The sequence below is a fragment of the Lissotriton helveticus genome, chromosome 4_1 (assembly GCF_964261635.1).
Source record: "Lissotriton helveticus chromosome 4_1, aLisHel1.1, whole genome shotgun sequence".
NCBI lineage: Eukaryota > Metazoa > Chordata > Amphibia > Caudata > Salamandridae > Lissotriton > Lissotriton helveticus.
In genome coordinates this window covers 1,595,410,987-1,595,435,111 of record NC_136063.1, presented here as the reverse complement: position 1 = coordinate 1,595,435,111, position 24,125 = coordinate 1,595,410,987, and the positions used below count along the sequence as shown (strand labels likewise).

Genomic DNA, 24,125 nt, shown 5'->3' with positions numbered 1-24,125 from the left:
GAAGATTCAACCCTACAAAAATGGGGAACATGCACACATTGGAAGAGGGTCAAATACACTATTCAAACTCTAATTTTCTAAATGTTGCTAAATGTTGGAGAAAGTGCATACATCTATCCTCAACCATATGTGGGCCAGATAGCCAGTTGAGCAATGCTGCGTGGAGCCAAATCTACATGGACAATGCCATACACTGCAATGCACACGCAGAAAGGCAGGTAGTGTCAGAAGCACTGGGGTACTGTGCATGCCATCAAGCACAGAATGTTCTGGGGGTATTCCCCCCGCTTCATTCACAGTACCCCAAGCTCACACCCCTGAACAGGAGGATTCTGAAGCAAGCTGGCCAACCCTCCATCCTCAGCTGGAGCAACATGAGTAATGTAAAGATAGTTAAGTCAGATTTGTGGCAGAAAACCTAAGTGTACAAATGTTTTGAAAGTATTGACCACACCTGTCTTATGTGTTTAGTGTTTTGGATATTTGCATGATGCCTGTAACAAATATAAATGTATTGTTGGATGAATGTATTTCTGTTTTTTCATTTTATTTTTTTTGCCAAAAAAGAATTCTTCTAATAAAAATATGTTGACACATGGAAACGTTTCTAACGAGAAGCCATATGCATTTATAATACCTATTAATGCACCATTGTTATAAGGCCTTAGTTTAAAACTGAGTGACAAGATATATTATGATTTCTTTATAACCCTGCTGATTAATTCTTTTATAGTGAAAGAGCCAGACCCATTTATTCTAGACCTTTTCTAGAGACACATTCCAATAGTTCTTTTTCGCACCATGAAAGTGTAAAGGGGAGAAAAATCATTAATGCACATTGAATGAACCAATAACTCTATTTGATACATAATAACTTGTGGACAACTATATAAGGTTAGTTTGTTTATTGCGAAGCCAAAAATATCTCAACGTAGAGATACCTCAACACGAGGGTATAGAAATACAACAGATTTAGCATGAGGCTAAATCTACGCATCCAATTGAATTGGTGCAGCATAAACAAGACTATTAATTCAAGAAGTAAGATACAGAAAATCAGGAAACATGAGTCCAAATTGCCCAGCAACGAGGGTTACATGTATCCCTATTCTGGCACTAAGATGACATCCCTACATAAGCATTATCAGTGAAAAGGAAAAGGTGTCAGTACGTGGAGTCTTCCTAAGAAGTCTCTCTACCATTAATGGATCAAGTAGCATAAAGCCACTATCGCAATGAAAGAGCTCGTTTTAAGATGCTCTCTCTCCAAAGGCAAGAAAAGAGTGGGCTCTCTCCCTAATTCCAACAAACAGTTATTCACAGGTAGCTTTCACATAAGGCATCCACTCCGGGTGCAGTCCTGGGTGTTCTTTTTCATGGTGTTCTCTGTTGGACCCGGGGTCTCCGGTCAACCTAGGGTAGCTTGGCTCAAGGGGTATAGGCTTCACTCCAAGACTACTGTTTTGTACTTGCGACACACTCAATGCAGTAACTCAACGTACCTCCACCAAAAATGACACCATACCGTATTTAGAAAAGGTAGAAAAGCTTTATATTTCTTTTAAGTTTGTTTCTTTCAGTTGTAACACCAATAATAAATTCACATTATAAACATTTCATTCGGATTACCTGCTTTTGTAAACATAAGCCATGACATAATGTTTCGTTACCCTGGTGTATTTTACTTAGTCGGAGCATTAGAGAGCAGGCTAGCTGTAAAAGATTAACTCAATTAATGACTCCCTTCAATACAACAGTAAAAGAGAAAGGCTCTAGGCAGTTTTGCCGTATTCTGTCACCACATTTAGGCCTCAAGCATTAGAATCCAATAAATTAAACACAAGTATGTATCAGGTCGGTTTACCAGTCAAGTAAGCACTTAATTGTTCCAGAAGGGTAACATTCAGAAGCATTAAGTTCAAGCAGACAGTAGTATTACAATAAATGGCAGGGCCCTTGGAGACCCGGCAAATTCAGTCCAATTTCACCTCCTGCCGTTTAACTTTCCTCTTCTTTTAAGTCCCTCCTGTGTGGAACTGTGTGGGGGAATTAGTGCCGTCTCAAGTGCTCCCCCTCCCCTTCTTTCCGCTACTTCCAGCAGTCCCCAGTTAAGTTTTTACAGTAGTGGGGCCTTCTCACCACCTAAGGCCCCACACAACACCCCGGCGATCTTACCGGGTTTCTGTCACGTCCTTGGCCCAGCCAGTCTATTCAGCCGTTACCTGCCACCCATGCGATCAGGCCTCTACGATGTCAGTTTCTGCCTTATAACGCGGGGCAGGCTCCCAGCGGCTGGCCTGAACCGGGACTTCACAGCATCTCTTCCGGGCATTCCAGCTGGCTCTGCGTCCCGCCCTCTCACTCTTCACGGAGGGAGGGAACTTAACCCGAGCTCAGCCTCCTTCAATCCCGCCCCCTGCTTCCTGATGCTCACTTCGTCAGCGCCGGCTCAGGCTTCCGCTATACCGCAGCCACACCGTCTCCGCCTCCCTGGAGCACCACCACTCCGCTTGCCAATACCGGGCCCTCCCTACCCTGGATCTCCTCAGTGGGGGCCCGCAGACGCTATCAGCCCCGATCAAAAGGCGACAGCCCAGCGGCAGGGACTTCGACGGGGCCAGCAGCGATGAGGTGAGGTTCGCGTGGAAAGCACCAATGCACCTAGGGGCAGCGGCGGTGATTTATCCTGCACTATTTTCTGAGGTAGAGGCTCAGGTGGGTTTCTATTGGCGGGACAGCTAAAAAGTCTTTGCACACCCCGACTCCAGGCAGCAGCAAGGTTGAGGAGAGCTAGGGTAGAGGTCAGAAGCCCTTACCAACGACAACAACATGCACCCCTCAACTCCCTGGTCAGATGTCCTCCGCTCACCAGAATGAAAACAGGGTTTCTCTATGAAGGGGCCTAAAAGGGCCTAGAAGGGGATAAAAAAAATATTAGGAGGGACCACCCAAAGGGCTGACAGGTCTAACACGCGTCCCCCCAGCTGAAAGTGGGTAGAGCTACCCAACCCCTTGGGAGTTCTCATCACTAAGGTGGAAGTACCTTGAAAGACCGTCTGCGTTTACGTGGTCCACTCCAGGCTGATGTTCCACCCTGAAGTCCATTCCCTGTAGGGAGATGGACCATCTCAACAACTTGGAATTCTCTCCCCTCATTTGCATCAGCCAACGAAGGGGCCAGTGGTCAGTTTGAACAAGGAAGTGTGAACCAAACGGATATGGTCGCAACTTCTTCAAAGCCCATACCACCGCAAAAGCTTCCCGTTCAGTCGCACTCCACTTCTGTTACCGGGGAAGCAGTCTCCTTTATAGGAAAACCACAGGTTGGTCCAGACCCTCTTCATTGAGTTGCGACACTGCCCCAATGCCATGCTCTGATGCATCCGTTTGGACAATAAACTCCTTGGAAAAATCAGGGGCCTTTAAGACAGGAGCTGCACACATTGCTTGCTTCAGGGTGTCAAAAGCTCGTTGACACGCCTCAGTCCAAACTACCCGTCGAGGTTGTTTCTTAGATGTGAGCTCAGTTAGGGGTGCCACAATTGTGCCATACCCCTTGACAAAGCGACGGTAGTATCCTGTGAGGCCCAGGAAAGATTGGACCTCTGTTTGAGTCTTGGGGGGCTCCCAGGCCATGATAGTCTCAATCTTAGCCTGGAGGGGCTGCACCGTTCCCCTGCCCACCAAGTGGCCTAGGTACACTACCGACCCCTGCCCAATCTGGCATTTGCTAGCCTTGATCGTCAAGCCAGCCTGTTTCAGGGCTTGGAGGGCAGCCTGAAGGTGATACAAATGGTCCTCCCAACTGCTGCTGAAAACTGCAATGTCATCTAGATAAGCAGCAGAGAAGGCCTCCATCCCGGAGAGGACCTGGTTCACCAGCCGCTGAAAATTGGCAGGAGCGTTTTTGCGCCCAAAGGGCATCACACAGAACTGGTAGTGGCCCTCAGGCGTGGAGAAGGCTGACCTTTCCCTTGCTCCATCTGTAAGGGAGATCTGCCAGTACCCTGATGTGAGGTCAAAAGTACTCAGATATTGGGCAGCTCCCAGCCGGTCAATGAGCTCATCTGCCCTAGGGATTGGATGAGCATCAGTCTTTGTCACAGAATTCAGTCCCCTGTAATCCACACAGAACCTGAGTTCTGGAGTGGTGCCCGGCGGGGCAGCTTTTGGTACCAAAACCACCGGACTGGACCAAAGGCTGCTTGAACGTTCAATCACTCCCAGCTCCAGCATCTTAGTGACTTCACTGTGAATGCTGGCTTTCACCTTATCTGACAGCCGGTAGGTCTTGGACTTCACAGGTGGGCTGTCCCCTGTGTCCACATCATGGGTACACAGGTGGGTCCTTCCCGGGATAAGGGAGAACAGTGAGGAATACTGCCCAAGGACTTGACGGCAGTCCCTCCGCTGTTCGTGAGTTAGGGATGGTGAAAGGATCACCCCTTTCACCGACCCATCCTTCTCTTGGGACGAAAAGAGATCAGGTAGAGGCACACTTTCCTCTTCCTCGGCTCCATCAGTCACCATCATCAAGATGACCTCGGGCCTCTCATGGTGGGGTTTGAGGCGGTTGACATGGAGCACCCGATGGGGTTGCCTGGGGGTCTTAAGATCCACTTAGTAAGTGACCTTTCCCTTCTTCTCAACCACTTCAAAGGGGCCTGTCCAGCGATCCTGGAGAGCACTAAGCTCTCCAGGTTCCATGACCCACACCTTCTGGCCAGGCTCCAACTCCACAGGGTGAGCATTGTGGTCATACCACTCTTTCATGACTGCCTGGCTGGCTTCAAGGTTTTCAGAAGCTTGCTTCCACAACTTAGCCATTTAGCTACGGAAAGCCAGCATGTAACTCACCACATCCTGGGGAAGCTTCCTGGGAGTCTGCTCCCATCCATCTTTCACCAGGCTGAGAGGTCCTCTGACAGGGTGCCCATACAGAAGCTCAAAGGGGCTAAAGCCCACTCCTTTCTGTGGCACCTCCCTGTATGAGAACAACAGACAGGGTAGGAGGATGTCCCATTTCCTCCGCAGGCTCTCAGGCAGACTTCTGATCAATGCCTTCAAGGTTTTGTTAAACCTTTCCACCAGACCATTGGTCTGGGGGTGGTAAGGGGTGAAGAACCTGTAAGTAGCCCCACACTCCTTCCACATGGCCCGCATATATGCTGACATGAAGTTGCCCCCCCTATCGGACACAACTGCCTTGGGGAAACCCACTCGGGTGAAAATCCCCATCAGGGCCCGAGCCACCGCAGGTGCAGTAATGGTCCTCAAAGGAATAGCCTCTGGGTACCGGGTGGCATGATCCACCAGAACCAGGATAAACCTGTGACCGTTTGAAGTGTGTGGATCCAATGGCCCAACAATGTCAATGCCCACCCTTTCAAAGGGGGTGCTAACGACAGGTAGAGGTTCCAGGGGAGCCTTCAGCTTAACCCCTGTTTTCCCACTAGCTTGACAGGACACGCACGTCCTACAAAAAGTGTCGGACGCAATCCTCATCTGAGGCCAATAGAAATGGGGGACAAGCCGGGCGAAGGTCTTGGCCTGACCCAGGTGTCCTGCCAAGGGAATCTCGTGAGCCAACTCCAAGAGGAAGGCTTGGTAACGCTGGGGAACTACCAAGGACCGTGACGAACCCTGCACCGGAGCCTTGGGTTCACTGTAGAGAAGACAATCCTCCCAGTAGATGTGAAAGTTCCCGGTATTGTTACCTGCTGCCTGGGCTTCGGCCTGACGCCTCAGTCCCTCAAGGTAGGGCACTCCTTCTGCCCCTGACAAAATCTTCCCTGGTAGGTCCTCCCTCCACATGCCATTCTGCAGGGATAGGTAAGTCCTCCAGGGAGACAACATCCCCCTCCATGGACTCCGGGACCACCACCTCAGGTGTCCCATTCATCTCACGGGGTGTGGACGCCGAGGCAGGTTTTCCCTGTCCCCGGGTCTTCCCCTTTTTGGCAGCTGGCTGTGCCTTTGTTCCAGGCTCCAGCCCTTGCGACCTCCCCTTCTGGGTAGTCGCGGATTATGTGCTTGCACAGGTCCAATCAGGTGTACCCAGCATCTCTGAATGAGTCCGGAATTCCACCTCTTTCCAAGCATTGTGCTCCAAGTCATTCCCCAACAGGCAATCGACTGGCACGGCAGGGCTCACCGCAACTCGTAAGAGACCCGAGACCTCTCCCTACTCAAAGGGAACCTCAGCCACAGGATAGTGACCTATTCTGCCGTCAGCCATCGCGGCGGGGTGGAGTAGTTTGGGATCACCTGCTCTGGGGACACCAGCTGACTCCTTACCATAGTCATACTGGCACCTGTGTCCCTTAGAGCTTCCCCTCTCTGGCCATTGATGGTGACCCACTGCCCATACTTGGTGGTATTTGGGGGCTCCTGGATCTTAGGAACCATCTCACTGTCTCCCAGGGATGCTAGGGTTATTCCTGTCCACTCACCTCCCTTATCTAGAGGCAATTCCTCCCCGCGCACTACACTAGCCACTCCCGGGGTTTTTCCTCCAGTGGGAGGGGGTGGTCTCTTTGGGCACTTGGCATCTCCTTTATAGTGCCCAATGCCACCACACTCATAGCAACGGACAACTCTTGGAAGCTGACTATGGTCAGGATAGGGGGTTTTTGTGGTGTAACCTGATCCCTTTCCTTGCAAATTGTTTTGGGGGACTTTTGAGAACTCCTTCTTTTTGTCTCCCCCCTCTTTCTTCTGGGGAGCGCCCTGACTAGTCCTTTGGGAATCCCCTCCAGTCCCCTTTGAGGACACCCGGGTACTAGCCCAGATGTCTGCCTCCTCCGCAAGCTTCCTAGGGTTAGTCAGCTTGCTGTCCACCAGGTGTTGACGCAGCTCCGGAAAACATTTCTCGAGGAGGTGCTCCTTTAAGAACAGGTCCTATAACCCCTCGTAATCAGTCACCTCACTGCCTTGCACCCATCCCTCCAATGCCTTTTTAGCGTAGTCCAGAAAATCTACCCAGTTTTGTGTAGCTAGTTTGTGGCTGTTCCGAAATTTCTGCCTGTATTTTTCAGGAGTCAGCCCAAACTTTCTGATCAGAGCAACCTTCATGGTGGGGTAATTGGTCTGTTCCTCCTGCTCTAAGGTTAAAAGAGCATCCCTCCCTACCGGAGGCATATACCTGTACAGGCTACCCCCCCCCCATGACTTTCTGAAATCCCATGGGCTCTTAATGAGACCTCATAGGCAGCCAAACATTTGGCAATGTCGTCTCCTACACTAAAACTGGTGACTACATCTTTGGGCAAATAGGGTCTGGGTTCCCTGGTAATCTCCTTAGGTACGCTGCCACCAATAGAATTGCTGGGAGTCCCTATCTGTAGGGCTTTGAGATCTAACTCCCGAAAGCTAAGCTCATGGAGAAACCTCCTTTCCTCCCGCTCCTTCCCCAATCGGGCTAATTCTAATTTTAGTTGTCTCTTCTCCCTCCTGTCCGCTAGTTCTGCTGAGGACAGGCTCCTTCCAGACACACTACTGCCCACCCTCGAAGGTGTCCCAGGACCTGTTAACAGATTCCCCCCTTCGGTTTGGTACAGCATGTCCACTTCTACGATGGTGTCATGATCCCCTTCTTCCTCCCCCTTTTCCCCATCTGGGTGAGCTGCCACCCATGCTCTCAAGCTGGTTTGGAGTTCCACTTTCTTCGCACCCCGCTTTAAGAGCACCCCCTTCTCCTGGCAAAATTCCCTACGTTGGGCCGCTGTGTAAGTCTCTAACTCAGCCAACTCAAACTCCATTTTACCAGGCGGGACCTCAGACATTTATTTGGAGTATTCTAGAAAGAGGCGTCAAATAAGGTCTACTTCAACCCACCACCAGAAAGGAATTTGGAAAAAACAAAAACATCCAATTAGGGAGACCACTAGGAGAAAACTCCAGGTGTAGGGTACGTGGTGCACACTAAGCCACTGTCAAGTGGACGCAAGTACAAGCCCTAATCCCACCACTGAACACCAAATATGTTGGACCCGGGGTCTCCGGTCCACCTAGGGTAGCTTGGCTCAAGGGGTATAGGCTTCACTCCAAGACTACTGTTTTGTATTTGCGACACACTCAATGCAGTAACTCAACGTACCTCCACCAAAAATGACACCACACCGTATTTAGAAAAGGTAGAAAAGCTTTATATTTCTTTTAAGTTTGTTTCTTTCAGTTGTAACACCAAAACTAAATTCACAATATAAACATTTCATTCGGATGACCTGCTTTTGTAAACATAAGCCATGACATAAGATTTCGTTACCCTGGTGAATCTTACTTAGTCAGAGCATTAGAGAGCAGGCTAGCTGTAAAAGATTAACTTAATTAATTACTCCCTTCAATACAACAGTAAAAGAGAAAGGCTCTAGGCAGTTTTGCCGTATTCTGTCACCGCATTTAGGTCTCAAGCATTAGAATCCATTAAATTAAACACAGGTATGTATCAGGTCAGTTTACCAGTCAAGTAAGCACTTAATTGTTCCAGAAGGGTAACATTCAGAAGCATTAAGTTCAAGCAGACAGTGGTATTATAACAAATGGCAGGGTCCTTGGAGACCCGGCAACTTCAGTCCACTTTCACCACCTGCCGTTTAAGTCCCTCCTGTGTGGAACTGTGTGGGGGAATTAGTCCCGTCTCAAGTGCTCCCCCTCCCCTTCTTTCCGCTAATTCCAGCAGTCCCCAGTTAAGTTTTTACAGGCAGTAGTGGGGCCTTCTCACCACCTGAGGCCCCACACAACACCCCGGAGATCTTACCGGGCCCAGCCAGTCTATTCAGCCGTTACCTGCCACCCATGCGATCAGGCCTCTACGATGTCAGTTTCTGCCTTATAACGGGGGCAGGTTCCCAGCGGCTGGCCTGAACCGGGACTTCACAGCGTCTCTTCTGGGCGTTCCAGCTGGCTCTGCGTCCCGCCCTCTCACTCTTCACAGAGGGAACTTAACCCGGGCTCGGCCTCCTTCAATCCCGCCCCCTGCTTCCTGATGCTCACTTCGTCAGCGCCGGCGCAGGCTTCCGCTAAACCGCAGCCACACCGTCTCCGCCTCCCTGGAGCACCACCACTCCGCTTGCCAATACCGGGCCCCCCTACCCTGGATCTCCTCAGTGGGGGCCCGCAGTTGCTATCAGCCCCGGGCAAAAGGCGACAGCCCAGCGGCAGGGACTTCGACGGGGTCAGCAGCGATGAGGTGAGGTTCGCGTGGAAAGCGCCAATGAATCTAGGGGCAGCGGCGGTGATTTATCCTGCGCTACTTTCTGAGGTAGAGGCTCAGGTGGGTTTCTATTGGCGGGACAGCTAAAAAGTCTTTGCGCACCCCGACTCCAGGCGGCAGCAAGGTTGAGGAGAGCTAGGGCAGAGGTCAGAAGCCCTTACCAACGACAACAACACGCACAGCTCAACTCCCTGGTCAGATGTCCTCCGCTCACCAGAATGAAAACAGGGTTCCTCTATGAAGGGGCCTAGGAGGAGGCGGGGGTAGGTAACCCCAAGGAAAATGATGTTGTCAGGGCTTGGTCAACCAGCAGGGGGTAGTGTCAGCAAAGAGGGATAGCAAGTCCAGACCCCCCCCCCCCCCCCCCCCTCAGTGCACCAACCTCCCCACAGGTAGCCTTAACTCCTGACTGGTCTCAGTCCTCACACAAAGACAAAGTGGCCTCCCAACATTCCACCTTTTATAGCCTAGGCAAAGAGAGTCCAGAGTGGACCAGAAGGTTCTGGAACCCCTCAATGCAACCCCATGGCCCCAAGGTTATGAGGTGATTTGGACAGGCCACCATTTTGTGTTTCACCTAATCTCCCTTCATTTTAGAGGAGCCCTCGCGCCACATTGTTAATGAGTAACCATGGGCGTCCAAAGACCTAGAGTCAACGCCAAAAATATTTAGTGGGCACACACACAAAAAAAGACTCAGAAGGCCAAAAATAAGATAAAGAAAATATTAGGAGGGACCACCCAAAGGGCTGACAGGTCTAACATTCTCCATGATCAAACTTTGAAACATTTCATCCTTGGTTCCCATGCCTTCTCCCATGTGAATTTTTCTCCATCTTTATCACCCTCAAGCCATGGAACTGTTACTTCTTCTCTCCTTGTCTAGCAACTAAAACAAAGCTATTACTTTTCCCTAATGAATGCATCTCCACCTGCAATATAAACTTGAGAAAGAACAGATTCTATAGTGCACATGAAATTCAACTATTAATTCTAAAGCAAGGGTTGTTAGGGACTCCCAATTTAGGCCTACGATTTTAGCTAAGATAAGACTGTATTGCTTTAAGCATTACAGATTAGCATAACTCTATTGTGTTTTAACTAACACATTTACCAAATTATACACATTCAGTATATGAGTGGCATTCATTTCACAACACGAGTTCTTCATGTTAACATTTTCTACTAGTTACATTCATTTCCGATGTTAATTCTTCATGTTACTTGTTAATATCCTAAAATATGTCTGTTTGTTACTTTAACACATTTCACAATTCAAAATACCTCATATTGAGATGATTGCAAGATTATAGGCGGATGCGCTCTACAAGTGATAATGATGCTCCCTGCAAAAGAAATGAGATTTCTACTCCATCAAAATCATGTCAGATATGGATCTAATACAATGTATAGACACAAAAATTGGCCTTTTAAATGTGATGTACATACAAAGACCACTTAAAATTATCTGCCATCACATGATCAGAAACTAGCCTTGCACTACTCATCAGTTGTTATATTTTGACCATTCTTTCATATACATGTTTCAGTTTACTACACATGTGAATGTAAAGGTACCATGTGTCAAGATTTCTCTGTATATCACGTGATAAGGTGTAGTTTTGCCATATCGAACACAGACAGATGATAATGTTTGAGGATGAAGTAACATATGGCTCAGCTGAATATTAGATTACAATAGACCATTGTTAAAAGTGAACTTTCAAAATAACAACCTTGCAAATTGATTATGAGTGGCTTTAACAAATTCACTTTGTCGCCATTACTGTGGAATTTTGTTAAAAAGTATTTGAATGACATGAGACATTTGGCATATGTACTTATCATTTCTTTTGCTTCTGACAATTCTTTTTCAGTGGACATTGTTAGTGTTGCTGAATCCATAGAGTGCAGAACCTGGGGTTTAGAATAAGGAGGACCACTGTTTCAAGGGGGAAGGGGGCACATGAACACTTAAGCAGAACCAGTGAGGAGGAGAAAACAAAAAGACTTAGTGGACGACAGTGGAGCCCACTTGGAGGGGCGGTGCTCCTGGACACTATATGCCAGAAAGTGTTGGATGATTGGGTTCCCCCTGGCCAAGAATAGGTAACATCAGTGGTGTCCCCAAAGCAGGCCTCAGCATCATCTGAGTTTGGGACCACCCTCTCCATTAGTCAAGATTCCTCAGAACAAGTAAGGCTTCAGTTGCATCCCTTGTTAATCCTATTACTCCTACAATTAGGGGAGATGATGTAGCCTTGCAGTTAGAGCTGTCGACCACGAAGCTCGGGAACCGGGTTCGAGTCTCAGCAACGACGCTCATCATCCTGTGATTCTGGGCAAATCACTTAATTTTCCCATGCCTAACAAAAATGAATGTATCTGTCTGTAATGCAACTGGTGCTTAAACTGCTCTATACCCGATGTCTCGGGTCTAGTTCATGCTATATAAAACTCTTTTTTTAAAAAACTGCCTGCATGGAAGAACAGAGGCCGAGGGAAGCATTCACCCCAGACACTCCTGAGCCCTCATGTGTTGCTCTCACCATGTTATGTACACATAACAGCTTCCCAGGTGACTAAGTGGCAGATGGCCAGCTTACTGGTCAGGATAGGCACTTTCTGAGTTTGTACAACAGCTGAGTGGAACCTTGCAGGTAACCTAAGAAGTGCAAGCTGACCAATATCAAGAGCTTTGCAGCCTCCTGACCTCCTAGATTGTAGGCATATTGCCTACCCTCTCCTCCTTGACTGCTGGTTCCTTGTGGTTGTGGGACAAGAGTCCAAGGACTGCCAGGAACCTTTGCTTCCAACTCATACCAGCTTCCTTGACACACCATCTGGGTTGGCGACTAACTTTACATTTCTTTTGTATTTTTATTTTCAACATTAATTATAACTCTTTTGAACTATTTTTGGACTATTTATGTTGGATGTTTTGAACTTTTATTCTATGTTTCCCTTTGTAGCCTGTAAATAGACTTTTCTCCTGACATTCAGAGTGTGTTTTGTTTTCCAGTGACCACCCACCTCAAAGTTGACTTTGAATCCCTGATCTGGGGGCACTATATTTGACTTTTTCCCATTTGCAAGCACTGTTCCCTTTAAAATAGTATACAAATATTTTATTTACAAAAAAATGAAATAAACCATTACATTTCTTTTTAACATGGATGTGTTTCTACTCTTTACTGAATGTGTAGGTGTGCCTTGTCGAATGTAGGTGTGTTTGGCGTTTTGGAAAATGCCATACTATAGAGAGTAAGTAGCACAATACAGTGAATTCCTCTCAAACAACCATTGTATATGGCTAGAAATACGTAGTATTGATGGAAGGCAAAAGTGCAGTTCACTTAAAAAACTGCAAACACTATATAGATCCAAAGGTTTGGGATAATTGCATATAATAGTTGTGTTTTTGTGTGAGGTTGAGTCAGTGAGGGATTTGATGAAATGTTCCTGGGTTTGGTGGCTGTTGTCCAAGCCCTGGGAGTCCTTCATGTCTCTGGCTACTCAATACTAAGTCCATGGGAAGATGAGGTTCGGGTTGTGGATTGGAAGGTGGTGGGCTTGAGGTTGGTGCAGGTGATCCCGGACGGCTACAAGATCATCCGGAGGGACCGTGTCAACCAGTCCGGAGGAGGCATCGCCATCGCCCACAGAAACACTATCCGCATCACGACCAACACCGACGACACCCTCGCCACCGCAGAGCACCTGCACTTCCAGATTCACACCGACCCCAAGACCACCCTCAGAGGAACCCTCATCTACAGACCCCCGGGACCACGCTCACACTTCAGCGAGGCCATCACAGACTTCATCAGCCCGCTCGCCCTCGCCTCCCCCGACTACATCCGCCTAGGAGACCTCAACTTCCACCTAGAGAACGACCAGGACAACAACACCACCGCCCTACTAGACAACCTCGCCAACCTCGGATTCAAGCAACTGGTCAACACCCCCACCCATTACGCCGGCCACACGCTCGACCCCGTCTTCTCCTCCAGCAACCACATCTCCTTCAGCCACACCACCGAGCTCCCCTGGACCGACCACAGCTGCGTACACTTCAACTTCAGGAAAACAACGACCAACCACCGCCCTCAACAAACCCCCCGAAGATGCTGGAGCAAGATCACCACCAACCACCTCCTTGAGCCTAAACCCTCCCACCAACACCACGGACCCCAACGAAGGAGCCCGCAACCTCACACAGTGGATCACCGACTGCGCAGACACCCTTGCTCCACTGAAAAACCCTCCCAGCAACCTCAACAGCAAGAAAGCCGCATGGTTCACCAACGATCTCAAAGACTCCAAGAAATCCTGCCGTGACCTCGAGAAAGCCTGGCGCCACAACCAGTCAACGGATAACATGACAGCCCTCAAGAACGCCACCCGCAAACACCACCAGCTGATCCACACCACCAAAAGGTCATCCTTCAGAGAACGACTGGACAACAACACCCACAACAGCAAGGAACTCTTCAACGTCGTGAAAGAGCTCTCCAACCCCAACGCCAGCAACAACGACATCACGCCTTCTCAAGACCTCTGCAACTGTCTGGCCACCTTTTTTCACCATAAGATCGTTGACATACACAACAGCTTCGGCGCTCAGAACTCGTACCCCACCACAGAACCTACACCCTCCACCACCACCCTGTGCGCCTGGACTCAGGTCAGCACAGAAGATACCACCCACATGATGAACACCATCCACTCGGGCACCCCAGCAGATCCCTGCCCACACCACATCTTCAACAAAGCCGACTCCATCATCGCACCCAAACTTCGGGACATCATCAACAACTCCTTCATATCTGCCACCTTCTCGGAGAGCTGGAAGCACGCAAAGATCAGCGGCCTCCTGAAGAAACCCACCGCAGACCCCTCAGACCTCAAGAACTTCCGCCCCATCTCGCTCCTCCCCTTCCCTGCAAAAGTCATCGAGAAAACCGTCAACAAACAGCTGACAGCCTTCCTGGAGACGAACGGCTCCCTCGACCCATCGCAGTCCGGGTTCCGAGTGAACTACAGCACCGAGACCGCCCTCATCGCGGCCACCGACGACATCCGGACCCTGCTGAACAACGGAGAAACCGCCGCCTTCATCCTGCTCGACCTTTCGGCTGCGTTCGACACAGTCTGCCACGGCACCCTGACAACCCGCCTCCACCACACCGGGATCCAAGGAAAGGCCCTGGAATGGATCACCTCCTTCCTCTCCGACAGAACCCAAAGAGTCCGTCTCACGCCCTTCCTCGCAGAAGCCACTAAGATCATCTGCGGCATACCTCAAGGCTCCTCGCTCAGCCCACCCTCTTCAACGTCTACATGAGCCCCCTCGCAGCCATTGCACGCAAGCACAACCTCAACATCATCTCCTATGCCGACGATACCCAACTGATCCTCTCCCTCACCAATGACCCCACCTCCGCCAGAGCCAGCTTCCAGGACGGAATGAAAGACATCGCAGACTGGATGAAGCTCAGCCGCCTGAAACTGAACTCAGACAAGACGGAAGTCCTCATCCTCGGCCCATCCATCTCCACCTGGGACGCCTCCTGGTGGCTCCCTGCTCTGGCCCCCCCACCCAAGCCCACGGACCACGCACGCAACCTGGGCTTCATCCTTGACTCCTCCCTCGCGATGGCCAGGCAAGTTAACGCCGTTACCTCCTCCTGCTTCAACACACTCCGCATGCTCCGTAAGATCTTCCGCTGGATCCCCACTGGAACCAGGAAAACGGTCACCCAGGCCCTTGTCACCAGCCGTCTGGACTACGGGAACGCCCTCTATGCTGGGACCACTGTCAAACTACAGAAAAGACTCCAGCGCATCCAGAACGCCTCAGCACGACTCGTCATGGACATCCCCCGACACAGCCACATCTCCGCCCACCTGAGGGTCCTGCACTGGCTCCCCGTCAGCAAGAGGATCCCGTTCAGACTCCTCACCCACGCACACAAGGCTCTCCACGACTTGGGCCCCGAATACCTCAACAACCGCCTCACGTTCTACACGCCAACCCGCCAGCTCCGCTCCGCCAGCTTTGCCCTCGCCACCGTCCCACGGATCCGCAGAACCACCATCAGAGGAAGATCCTTCACCTACCTGGCGGTCAAGACCTGGAACACCCTCCCCACCCACCTACGACTCACCCAGGACCATCTCTCCTTCAGGAAGCAACTCAAGACCTGACTTTTTGAGCAGTAGCAGCCCCCCCCCCCGCGGCCTTGAGACCCTAGCGGGTGAGTAGCGCGCTTTACAAATACTCTTGATTGATTGATTGGTGAGTTTGTGGGAGGGGTGCGTTTACAGGTCAATGTTGTGGCCAGTAAACAAATGCTTTTGCATTGGGCTTGCTGATTGACACAGGCACCTGTATGATCTGGCATGTTTCATCTGTCTGGTCAAGGTATGTCACCTTGCATACTTCTCCTTCGACAAAAAAAGTGATTCCAAGTGCAACTTTGCCATTTCTTAGATGAATACGCTCATCTTCTCCAAGACCCAGGTCAGTCTGTTCAACAACTTTGATACATCTTTCTAGTGAGCTTCAATATTGAGTAACTCTTCCTCTATTTGGCAAATACACCCCCTCACAGAGGATTGGAGCTGGATGTGTCCATGTCAACCCTCCCACATGCCATACCATCTAATAATGTCAGCAGGCTGTCCAGTGATTGGGGAATGTTACCTGGAAGGCTGTTGGATGTAGATTGTTGAATGGGGATGAGGTCCTCCTCACCAGGGCTTTCTTCTTACTCAGTTGATGAAGAATTAATGGTTGTTGCACCTTCATATGATGGATGGCAGGAGAGTCAACAATCAGGTTATTGTAGGGCACTGCAGGTGTACCTGCAGACTGAGATGTAGGTTAAGAGAGCCCTGTGAACTAGTACAAGCATCCGTACTTTAGTAGGTGTTGCTTGGGAACCTGCAATCCATAGGAATTGCCTAGGATACCTAGGATGGAAACTTCTCCTTGGTTTTGAATATTCTTTCTGGCACAAAAGTGCATTTTTCAAAGAAATTGCAAATTACCACCAACTTGAAGCTGGTGGTAATTTGCAATTTCTTAAGGCCGAATTGCAATTTTCTGTGTTTCCTCCATTGCATTTAAGGAATTGCAATTAGCGATTCCTTAAATGTAATTGCAAAATAGAGAATCGCAAATTTTGTGATTCTCTAATTTGTGATGCCCTTTTAGGATGATAAATCCCAAAAGGCCTTTTCTGATTCGCAAACGGGCCGATTCTTAGAATCAGCGTGTTTGCGAACGGGAAAAGGGCTCGATACGTTATGCCCCCTAGTGTCCTATAAAAGAATGCTAAATACATGAAATAAATAGGACAGTCACATTTTGGGTGATGCTTCTGTTGAAGAGAATGAGATGTCATGCAGTAGGCAATAAAAATTAATTCACTTTAATGGAAATACGTTAAAATACATTTTATTTTAATTTTTCAGTAGTAGATATACATCAAGAATGGACCGGTCCCTGCAAAGCAGTGCATGCGATTTTACGTAAATTGAAAGCCGAACTTGGGGATGAAGTTTTGCGTTTATCTGCAGTAAGTATAAATTGCCTCCAAGCTCTTATGATCAGTATGAGAGAGCCAATCAAATTGTTTGTCAATAGATTCATAATCTTCTGAACTGGTTTTGTTTCCTTTTGATTGTATAGGAATGAACACAGTTTTATTTAGAAAATGTTTTTAATATATACGCTATTTTTTGACCTGTACTTCTTCTCTAAATAACATTTATAGTCACCTTTACGATTTTCCACTTTGCATAGAATAATGTTCAAAGCCTTATATTATGTTAAGTGAGTGTGAGAGTGATGAAAATAAATTCATCTCTGCAGTTCAGTGATATAAGCTGTTGTTTTCATTGTATGGTCTAAAAACTGTTGGACCTGACCTAAGAAATGTATTCAATTGGGCTTGATTTAGACTTTAGCAAACAGGTTACTTCGTCACAAAGCGAAGAATATACTGTCTGCCTTATTGAAAATGTACTATATCCCTCAACAATTTCAATAAGGTGGATGGAATGTCTTAAACAGGCGAAACAAGGAGACATGCTTTATTTCTCCTCGTTTTTGCTGTTTCCATGTATGCTGCCTTGTGCAGCACACATAGAAACAGCAAATTGTCTTTGATTGTTTATGTGCAGGAAGGTGACCCTTCCTGCAGGCAGGTCAACTCAGGAGTACTCTAGACCAGTGGTTCTTAAACCTTTCAGAACCACAACCCACTTTTAAGAACAACAAACTTTCATGACTCACCTACCTTTAATGGACATGAGGATGGAGATTTTTAATGTACCTAAAGCGTCATGCGTTGGTGCATTGTCATTTACAGACAGCACATTTTCCATAAAAATGGACACTAAATTTGAACAGACATACCGTTTTACTGATTAAACTATAGAGCACTCAAATGATAATGTGTGGAAACAGGGTTTCTATGAAAATATATAATGTATGCATCACCAAACAAAGCGTCTTGATTGTTTTGATCCTATTAAAATCTCTATCACACTTTAGAATTACAAATACAATATGCTTCATTGTTGCTTTATGTAAGGCATTGAGTTCCTGCCTGTGTGAAGGGGTGAAATGCTACTCAAGCAGCAACCACAATCTTTGTCAGGGTGAAGTCACAAGAAAACTCCAAATTAACCTGTGCTCAACCCTTTAGCAGATTGGCACAGAACATTCATGATACACTTAGAGGCAATGTGTAAAGTACTTATGCAGCACTTCAAACAGTAATAACGTGAAAGCACACCACAAGAAAGATCCCACTCTCCAATTTAGAAAAATAGAGTATATTTTAATGAATAAATAAAGACCAAAGGAGATATGCACTTTGAAAGACTGAAGTGAAAATAGTGGCAAAAAGCATAAAGCACCAACTTTGGATATCTGGTGGCACTAGGGTGTGGCAAGGTTATAAGTTGAAGCTGATGGAGCACTGGCTGGCTCCAGAGGCCCACTGAATGGTAGTACTTTAATCCTAGTTGAGAAGAGTTGCTGAGTCCCGTGTTTAGGATGCTTTGCACAGCTGAGGCAATGCGAGTCCCTGGCGATGCAAGGTCCTGGTCCTGCTTCATGCAGCATCATTTCTGACGAGCTATAAGGCTGCCATGCGAGCTCCTGCATCATCATCGAGGCGGCCATCAAAAAAAGCTTGTGATGTGGAGGCCAATTTGCAGGATAAATTGTTAATTGGCAGTTCCAATGAGACTGTGAGCTGAAAGAGAGATGCAAAGTCCTTGCGCTGGGGAAATCAACGTAGCAGAGGTGATTCATCAGTCCTGCTTGAGGTTGTGCCACTCACTAGGTCCAAAGCTGGGCTGTCAGAGCACCTCCTGGCCCACTTCCAAGAGTCCTGGACAGGGGTGGCCCCAGTTGACAGGGTAGGACTTATAGATGGCAGAGTCCAGGGATAGGATGTAAGGTTATGTGACTGAGGATTCCGAACAGGAGGCCAGCTAACTACCCCTTGGAGTCACTCTGGGTTCCTGGATTTGAAGATCCAGTTCTTTTCACCCAGGCAGGAGGGCAGCAGAGCAGCAGGGCAGTAGGGAAACACACTTTTATTGCAGAGTCCACAGGTCCAGAAGTGTACTAAAGAGTTGGGGTCTGAGGTCCAATATTTATACCTGGTGCCTACTTTAATGTAGAGGAAGATTCTAGAGATCAGTCAGTCAGTCAAATTTCTTTATTCGATTAATTAAAATCATAAAAGAGCGAGCAATACACGGGAACATTTCATCATGACACATAATAATATAAATCAGGAATTTGTTTAAAAAACCCTAAAAACACATTATACAGAATAAATTATGCAATAATCTTTAAAAATGTAAAATCGATAAGATATAGAGGGTAAACATTAATCAGGGACAGAGTGCCTAATACTAAAACGATGCTTATTTATACGTGCACCGGCAACCAAAAAACTAGCAACATGGAATGCCACTTTTAAATTAGGTAAGAGTTGCAGGAACAGCATAGCTGGTTTTACCTGTGTAAAACCCATATTGCACAATATAGGCAGCAAGAATTTTTTCCTACTCTCTTTGTAGTGACCACAGAACAGGATAAAATGGGTCGTGTCTTGAATAGAAAAATAATCGCAATCACATGGATCAGCATTTTCAGGTCTAGTCCATTTTTTAAAATTGCCCAGAATAAAAGGAATTAAATCAAGACGAAATCTTGTTAGGAGAAAACGGTGGTATGGTTTATGTACCGAAAAAAGATATGGTTCCATACCTAGAACAGATGTTATCATGCAATGTTTCCTAACCGTAGGTTTGTTCAACTCTGTGGCTTCCCTCTCCAAGACATAACAGTCAGTCAAAAGATTTTTGACTATCTTTACGTCTTCCAAGTTTATCAAATGTGGGGAGGAAAAAAGTTCAGGTCGGCCGACTAGAGTTAACTGCGTCTTAACATATTTTAACCATGGAATGTTGTGTGCTTTGTCCAGGGCTAAACAATCTTTAAAAATATGGTGGTTTAGAGTAAGCTCCTGATTGAGCCACACTTTCAACCAACCAATAACTGGGGCTGCCTTCAAAATGTCGGTAATGTAGCCCAAACCAAGCTCTGTATGTATTATATATGTAGAAGTCGACTGGGGGACAGAAAGCAGGGTTCTCAAGAATTTGTTTTCTACTTTCTGAATTTTGTCATACTCGTGATTAGTATGCCCCCAGATAACAGAGCCGTATTGAGCAACCGACAAACATTTGGATTTATAGACCTTTATAATGCTTTCCATGGGGCGAGCACCGAGCTTTTTAGCGAACCCAAGCAGCCCAGCAGCCGCTCTTGCTACTGCGTTGCTTTTAGCCAAAAGCTGGGGGCCCCACTTGCCCTTTTCATCAAAGATCACGCCTAAGTAGGGGAAAGATGGGACTCTCCTAACCTCCTTCCCAGCACAGAAGAAAGTTTTAGTCTTTCTTTTCCTGCCTGCGGCTCCTGCTATCATTATATGGGATTTTTCTACATTAGTTTTCATGTCCAGCGAGGACATGAAATCCCCAAAGGCTGAGAGGAGTTTATTCAGTGCCACTCCAGAGCGTGCTAAGAGGACAGCGTCATCCGCGTACAGGAGGACAGGTATCTTTATCTCTCCTGCGCGCGGAATGTCAATATGAGACACTGCCAAGACTGCCTCAAGTCCATTTATATAGAGTGTAAAGAGAAGGGGTGCAAGGATACATCCTTGCCTAACCCCTCTCCCTGATTCAAAGTGGCAGGTGCATCTTCCTTCCCTGGTCACTCTGACCGACGTCTTGAGGTCTCTATGTAACTCTGCCAGGTACCCCACCAGGGGGGCATCAATGCCCATGGCCAAAAGGACCCCCCACAGCTTAGCCCTGTTGACCAAGTCAAAAGCTGAGGAGAGGTCCATAAAGGCCATGTACAGAGAGCCCCCCTTGGCAGTTACATATTTGCTTATGATCAGTTCTAAATTTAAACACTGATCTAAGGTTCCTCTTTTGGCTCTAAAGCCATATTGTGCATTCGATAAAATGCCCTTTCCTTCTAAAAGCTGGGTCAGTCTTCCTAAAAGGACTCTTCCCAAGATCTTGATACTAGAATCGATTAGGGAAATTGGCCTATAACAGGCTGGATCTGTTCTTTGACCCTTTTTAAAAATCGGTATAATGGTAGACTTTGACCAGCTGATAGGGAAAACAAAGTCTCTTGTGGCATTAAAGATGTTAGTAAGAATTTTGGCGCTTAATTCAGGAGCACTCTTAAAGAAGTCTGCGGGAACCCCATCGGGGCCCGGAGCCTTTTTAGAATGTGTGTCGCTGATCGCTTTTTTTTACCTCTTCTATGCTAAAAGGGGAAATAAGAGGAGCTGCTTGTGTGGATTGTGATCCACAGCCTGGGATATTATCAGGACAACTATAGATATTACTGAAGTGTGTGACCCACTGTTCGTCCGGTATGATGCAATCTGCTCTCTGCTTGTCTAGATCCACAAAAAAAGGATGATTTATTATCGCCCAGAATTTTGAGCTGTCTCTCTGTATGTCGGGCGACAACAGGTCGTTCCAGGCCTCCTTTTTAATCTCTGTTTTTCTCTTCCTGATAGCGTCATTATAATTTTTCCTTAGCAACGCTATCTGTGCTTTATCTCTTGGCTCAATTTTTAAAGCCTTCAGGAGAGTTGAGTGGGCCTTTGAACAATCTGAATCAAACCATTTTTTGCCCCTACATATCCGGGCCTTTTTCCTTACAGTCAGATCTAGGTTAACCTGGCTACAAATAGTGTTAAATGCTTCTATCAGGGTAATAGGCGGGTTATTATTATCCAGGCAGATTGCAACCTCACCCTCAACTTTGGCCAAGGTGTCCTGTATAAAAGTGATTGGGGTGACTTGGTCCCACTTCAGCCTGCGGTTCTGATCTCCCAGGACTAAGTTAGTCGCACATAAAACTGCAGCCTCTCTCTTTCCCAGAACTCCCTGGGATAAAATCTCTAAAATTACAGGGTTGTGGTCACTGAAGACTGAGGTTTCTACCTTATAGGTTGAAACCGCAGACAAAATACTAGGCGACAAAAAAATATAATCTACTATTGTGCCAGAGTTGTTACCCACAAATGTTGGTAACCTCAAGCCTCTATTACTACTAGAAAATTCATAAAGGTTAAAAGTTGCTAAGAGTGATTCCAAAGCCTCCCCACGCGATGAGTGTTCAAAGTGTGGAATACAGAGGAAGGGGGGAAAATCTTCATATTCCTCACGGCAATCCAAGTTGCATGGGTGGATATTATAATCTCCCATGAGAATCACACCAAAGCCGTGAACACTATTCTCGCTGTGGGTAGACAAGAAATCCTCTAGAGCTACCAAATGCTCATTGCACATTTGACTGACAGGGGAATTATAAAAATTAACTAATAAAATAGGCTGTGAGTTGAATGTTGTTAATTCAACCGCTAATATATTTGTTGAGTTAGTTTTAATCTGTCTTGGCTTTCCTTGGACATCTAAGGAAATATATATAGCCAAGCCTCCCTTTGCCCTTCCAGATGTGCTAGATACAGCAGGTACAGAGAAATGGGAAAAGCCATCTAGAACAAATCCGTCGGACGTCTCCCAAGTCTCCTGGAATACAAGAATGTCGTTTGATCTAACCATTTCCAACCAGTTCTTATTACTAATTATAGAACTGATACCAGCGACGTTCCAGCTCAAGATACTACAAACCCTGTTACTTGTGATTTTTTGGTCTGGGAGTGCAGGGACAGGTAAAGAACCCTCATTATTGGTATCTTCTGTAGGAGCGAGTCAATCATTCTGATCCATGAAGGACAATGGGGCATAGCGATTAAATAACTGGAGGGGTTCAACGAAAGAGTTTTGCTGTGGTAAAAGGGGATAATGGGCCACTGAGTTATGCCTTATGTCCTGCCCCCGTCTGGGGTTAAAATCCCAGAATCTATCCCACCCCAACGCAGGAGTCCTTGGATAAGTGACATTTTGTTGCTCCCCATAAAAAAAACTTCAGAGTTAGAGGAACAACAGTGCCTTGTCTGCGTTGGGGGGGGGAATAAATTGGCCAGTATGTTAGGGAGAACATCTTGATTCGAAAGGGTCACTGCCACACAGTCCCCTTTAAACTTCTTCGGCCGGTTTCCCAGCCAAGGGACCCTGGTCGCGGACTTGATAACATTTGCCAGTTGATGTTTCCCCCCTGGGGCTAACCGCATGTTACTGGTTAGCCAGTGCAGAGCCTTGCTTGTAAGGGAGGTAGGGCTTTCCGCTGTTCCCCCTTCCAAGGGGGGTACATTTGCTAGCACCAGGACCACTGGGGTGGCCTCGACTAGAAATTGGAGGGGGACCGTAGTGTGGGTAGTTGCTGGGGGTGGTCTAGCAGAAGGGAGATCATCTGTTGGGATGTTAACTAGAAGAGGGCCCTCAGTGATGGTAGTCAAAGGTATTAATGGCTGGGGCAATAAATTTTCAACAGGTAACTGAGTCCCTTCATTATCACAAAAGACTTCACTAATCACATCTCCTCCTATATTATTGGGCAAGTTTGTGACTATCTTAGTGATATTTTCTACCCCATCTACGACCAGAGTATTTAGGCCACCCAACTAATTTAGATATTAAGGGTTTAACAATGGCGTTGATTTTTTGTTCAAGAAAGTCAGCAATCCTTTCGAAGAAGGCATCCTCGGAAGTATGACTCTGATTGTCCTCCACGACGTTTGCTTGTTTTATCTTTGGGGTAGTAACCCTTTTCTTTCTTGCCCCTATGCGTGGGCCACTCATCTTAGGAGGATTCTTGGTGCATAAACGTCTTGGCCTTGTTGCACGCTCTTTTGGTGTCATCTCCTCAGGTGCAACTTGTACATGTCTCTCTTGATCAGAGTCAATGTCAGTACCACCCTCGACCTGTATATTGGAGGTCTCAATAGCCTGGACTGCATTATCAGGTGCACTACTTAAATCTAGGAGAATGGGGCCGCCAGTTACATTCTCCTGACTAGTTTCCTGCAGAATAGTGTCATCAATCATAGTAGAAGCAGTCGGGGACAAACAGCGAAGGTCTGGGGATTGACTTAACCCAAGAGAGTCTCTCCTTTGCGTGTTTATTTTCCTCACTGTCTGAACAAGATAATTGTCAAGGGTGTTCTGTGGGGCTTCCTTCACTTTCGCAGGCATACTTTTCAATGTACTCACAGCCTACTTTTAAAAAATAGGATACTTAATAATTGTAATATTTACGACAATGTGGCTTACTTGCGTGTAAGTCCTGTAGAGTTTCTGGCCCTGCCTTGCCTCCTCGTGCCGATGAGGGCCGTAGAGGGCCCACCCTTTGCTCGGGCTTCGCCCCGGGCGTCCCGCT

At 47.3% G+C, this 24,125-nt stretch overlaps 1 protein-coding gene across 3 annotated transcripts in view; it reads left to right on the top strand.

Moving 5' to 3' along the window:
* Positions 1-24,125, top strand: part of LOC144827613 (thioredoxin domain-containing protein 3-like) — a 311,179-nt gene that overhangs the window by 112,774 nt on the left and 174,280 nt on the right. For all 3 annotated transcript variants that reach the window (XM_078685858.1, XM_078685857.1, XM_078685856.1), the window contains exon 4: positions 16,697-16,800. In XM_078685858.1, coding sequence (XP_078541984.1) covers positions 16,697-16,800 — 104 coding nt within the window. The remainder of the gene's footprint in view (positions 1-16,696; positions 16,801-24,125) is intronic.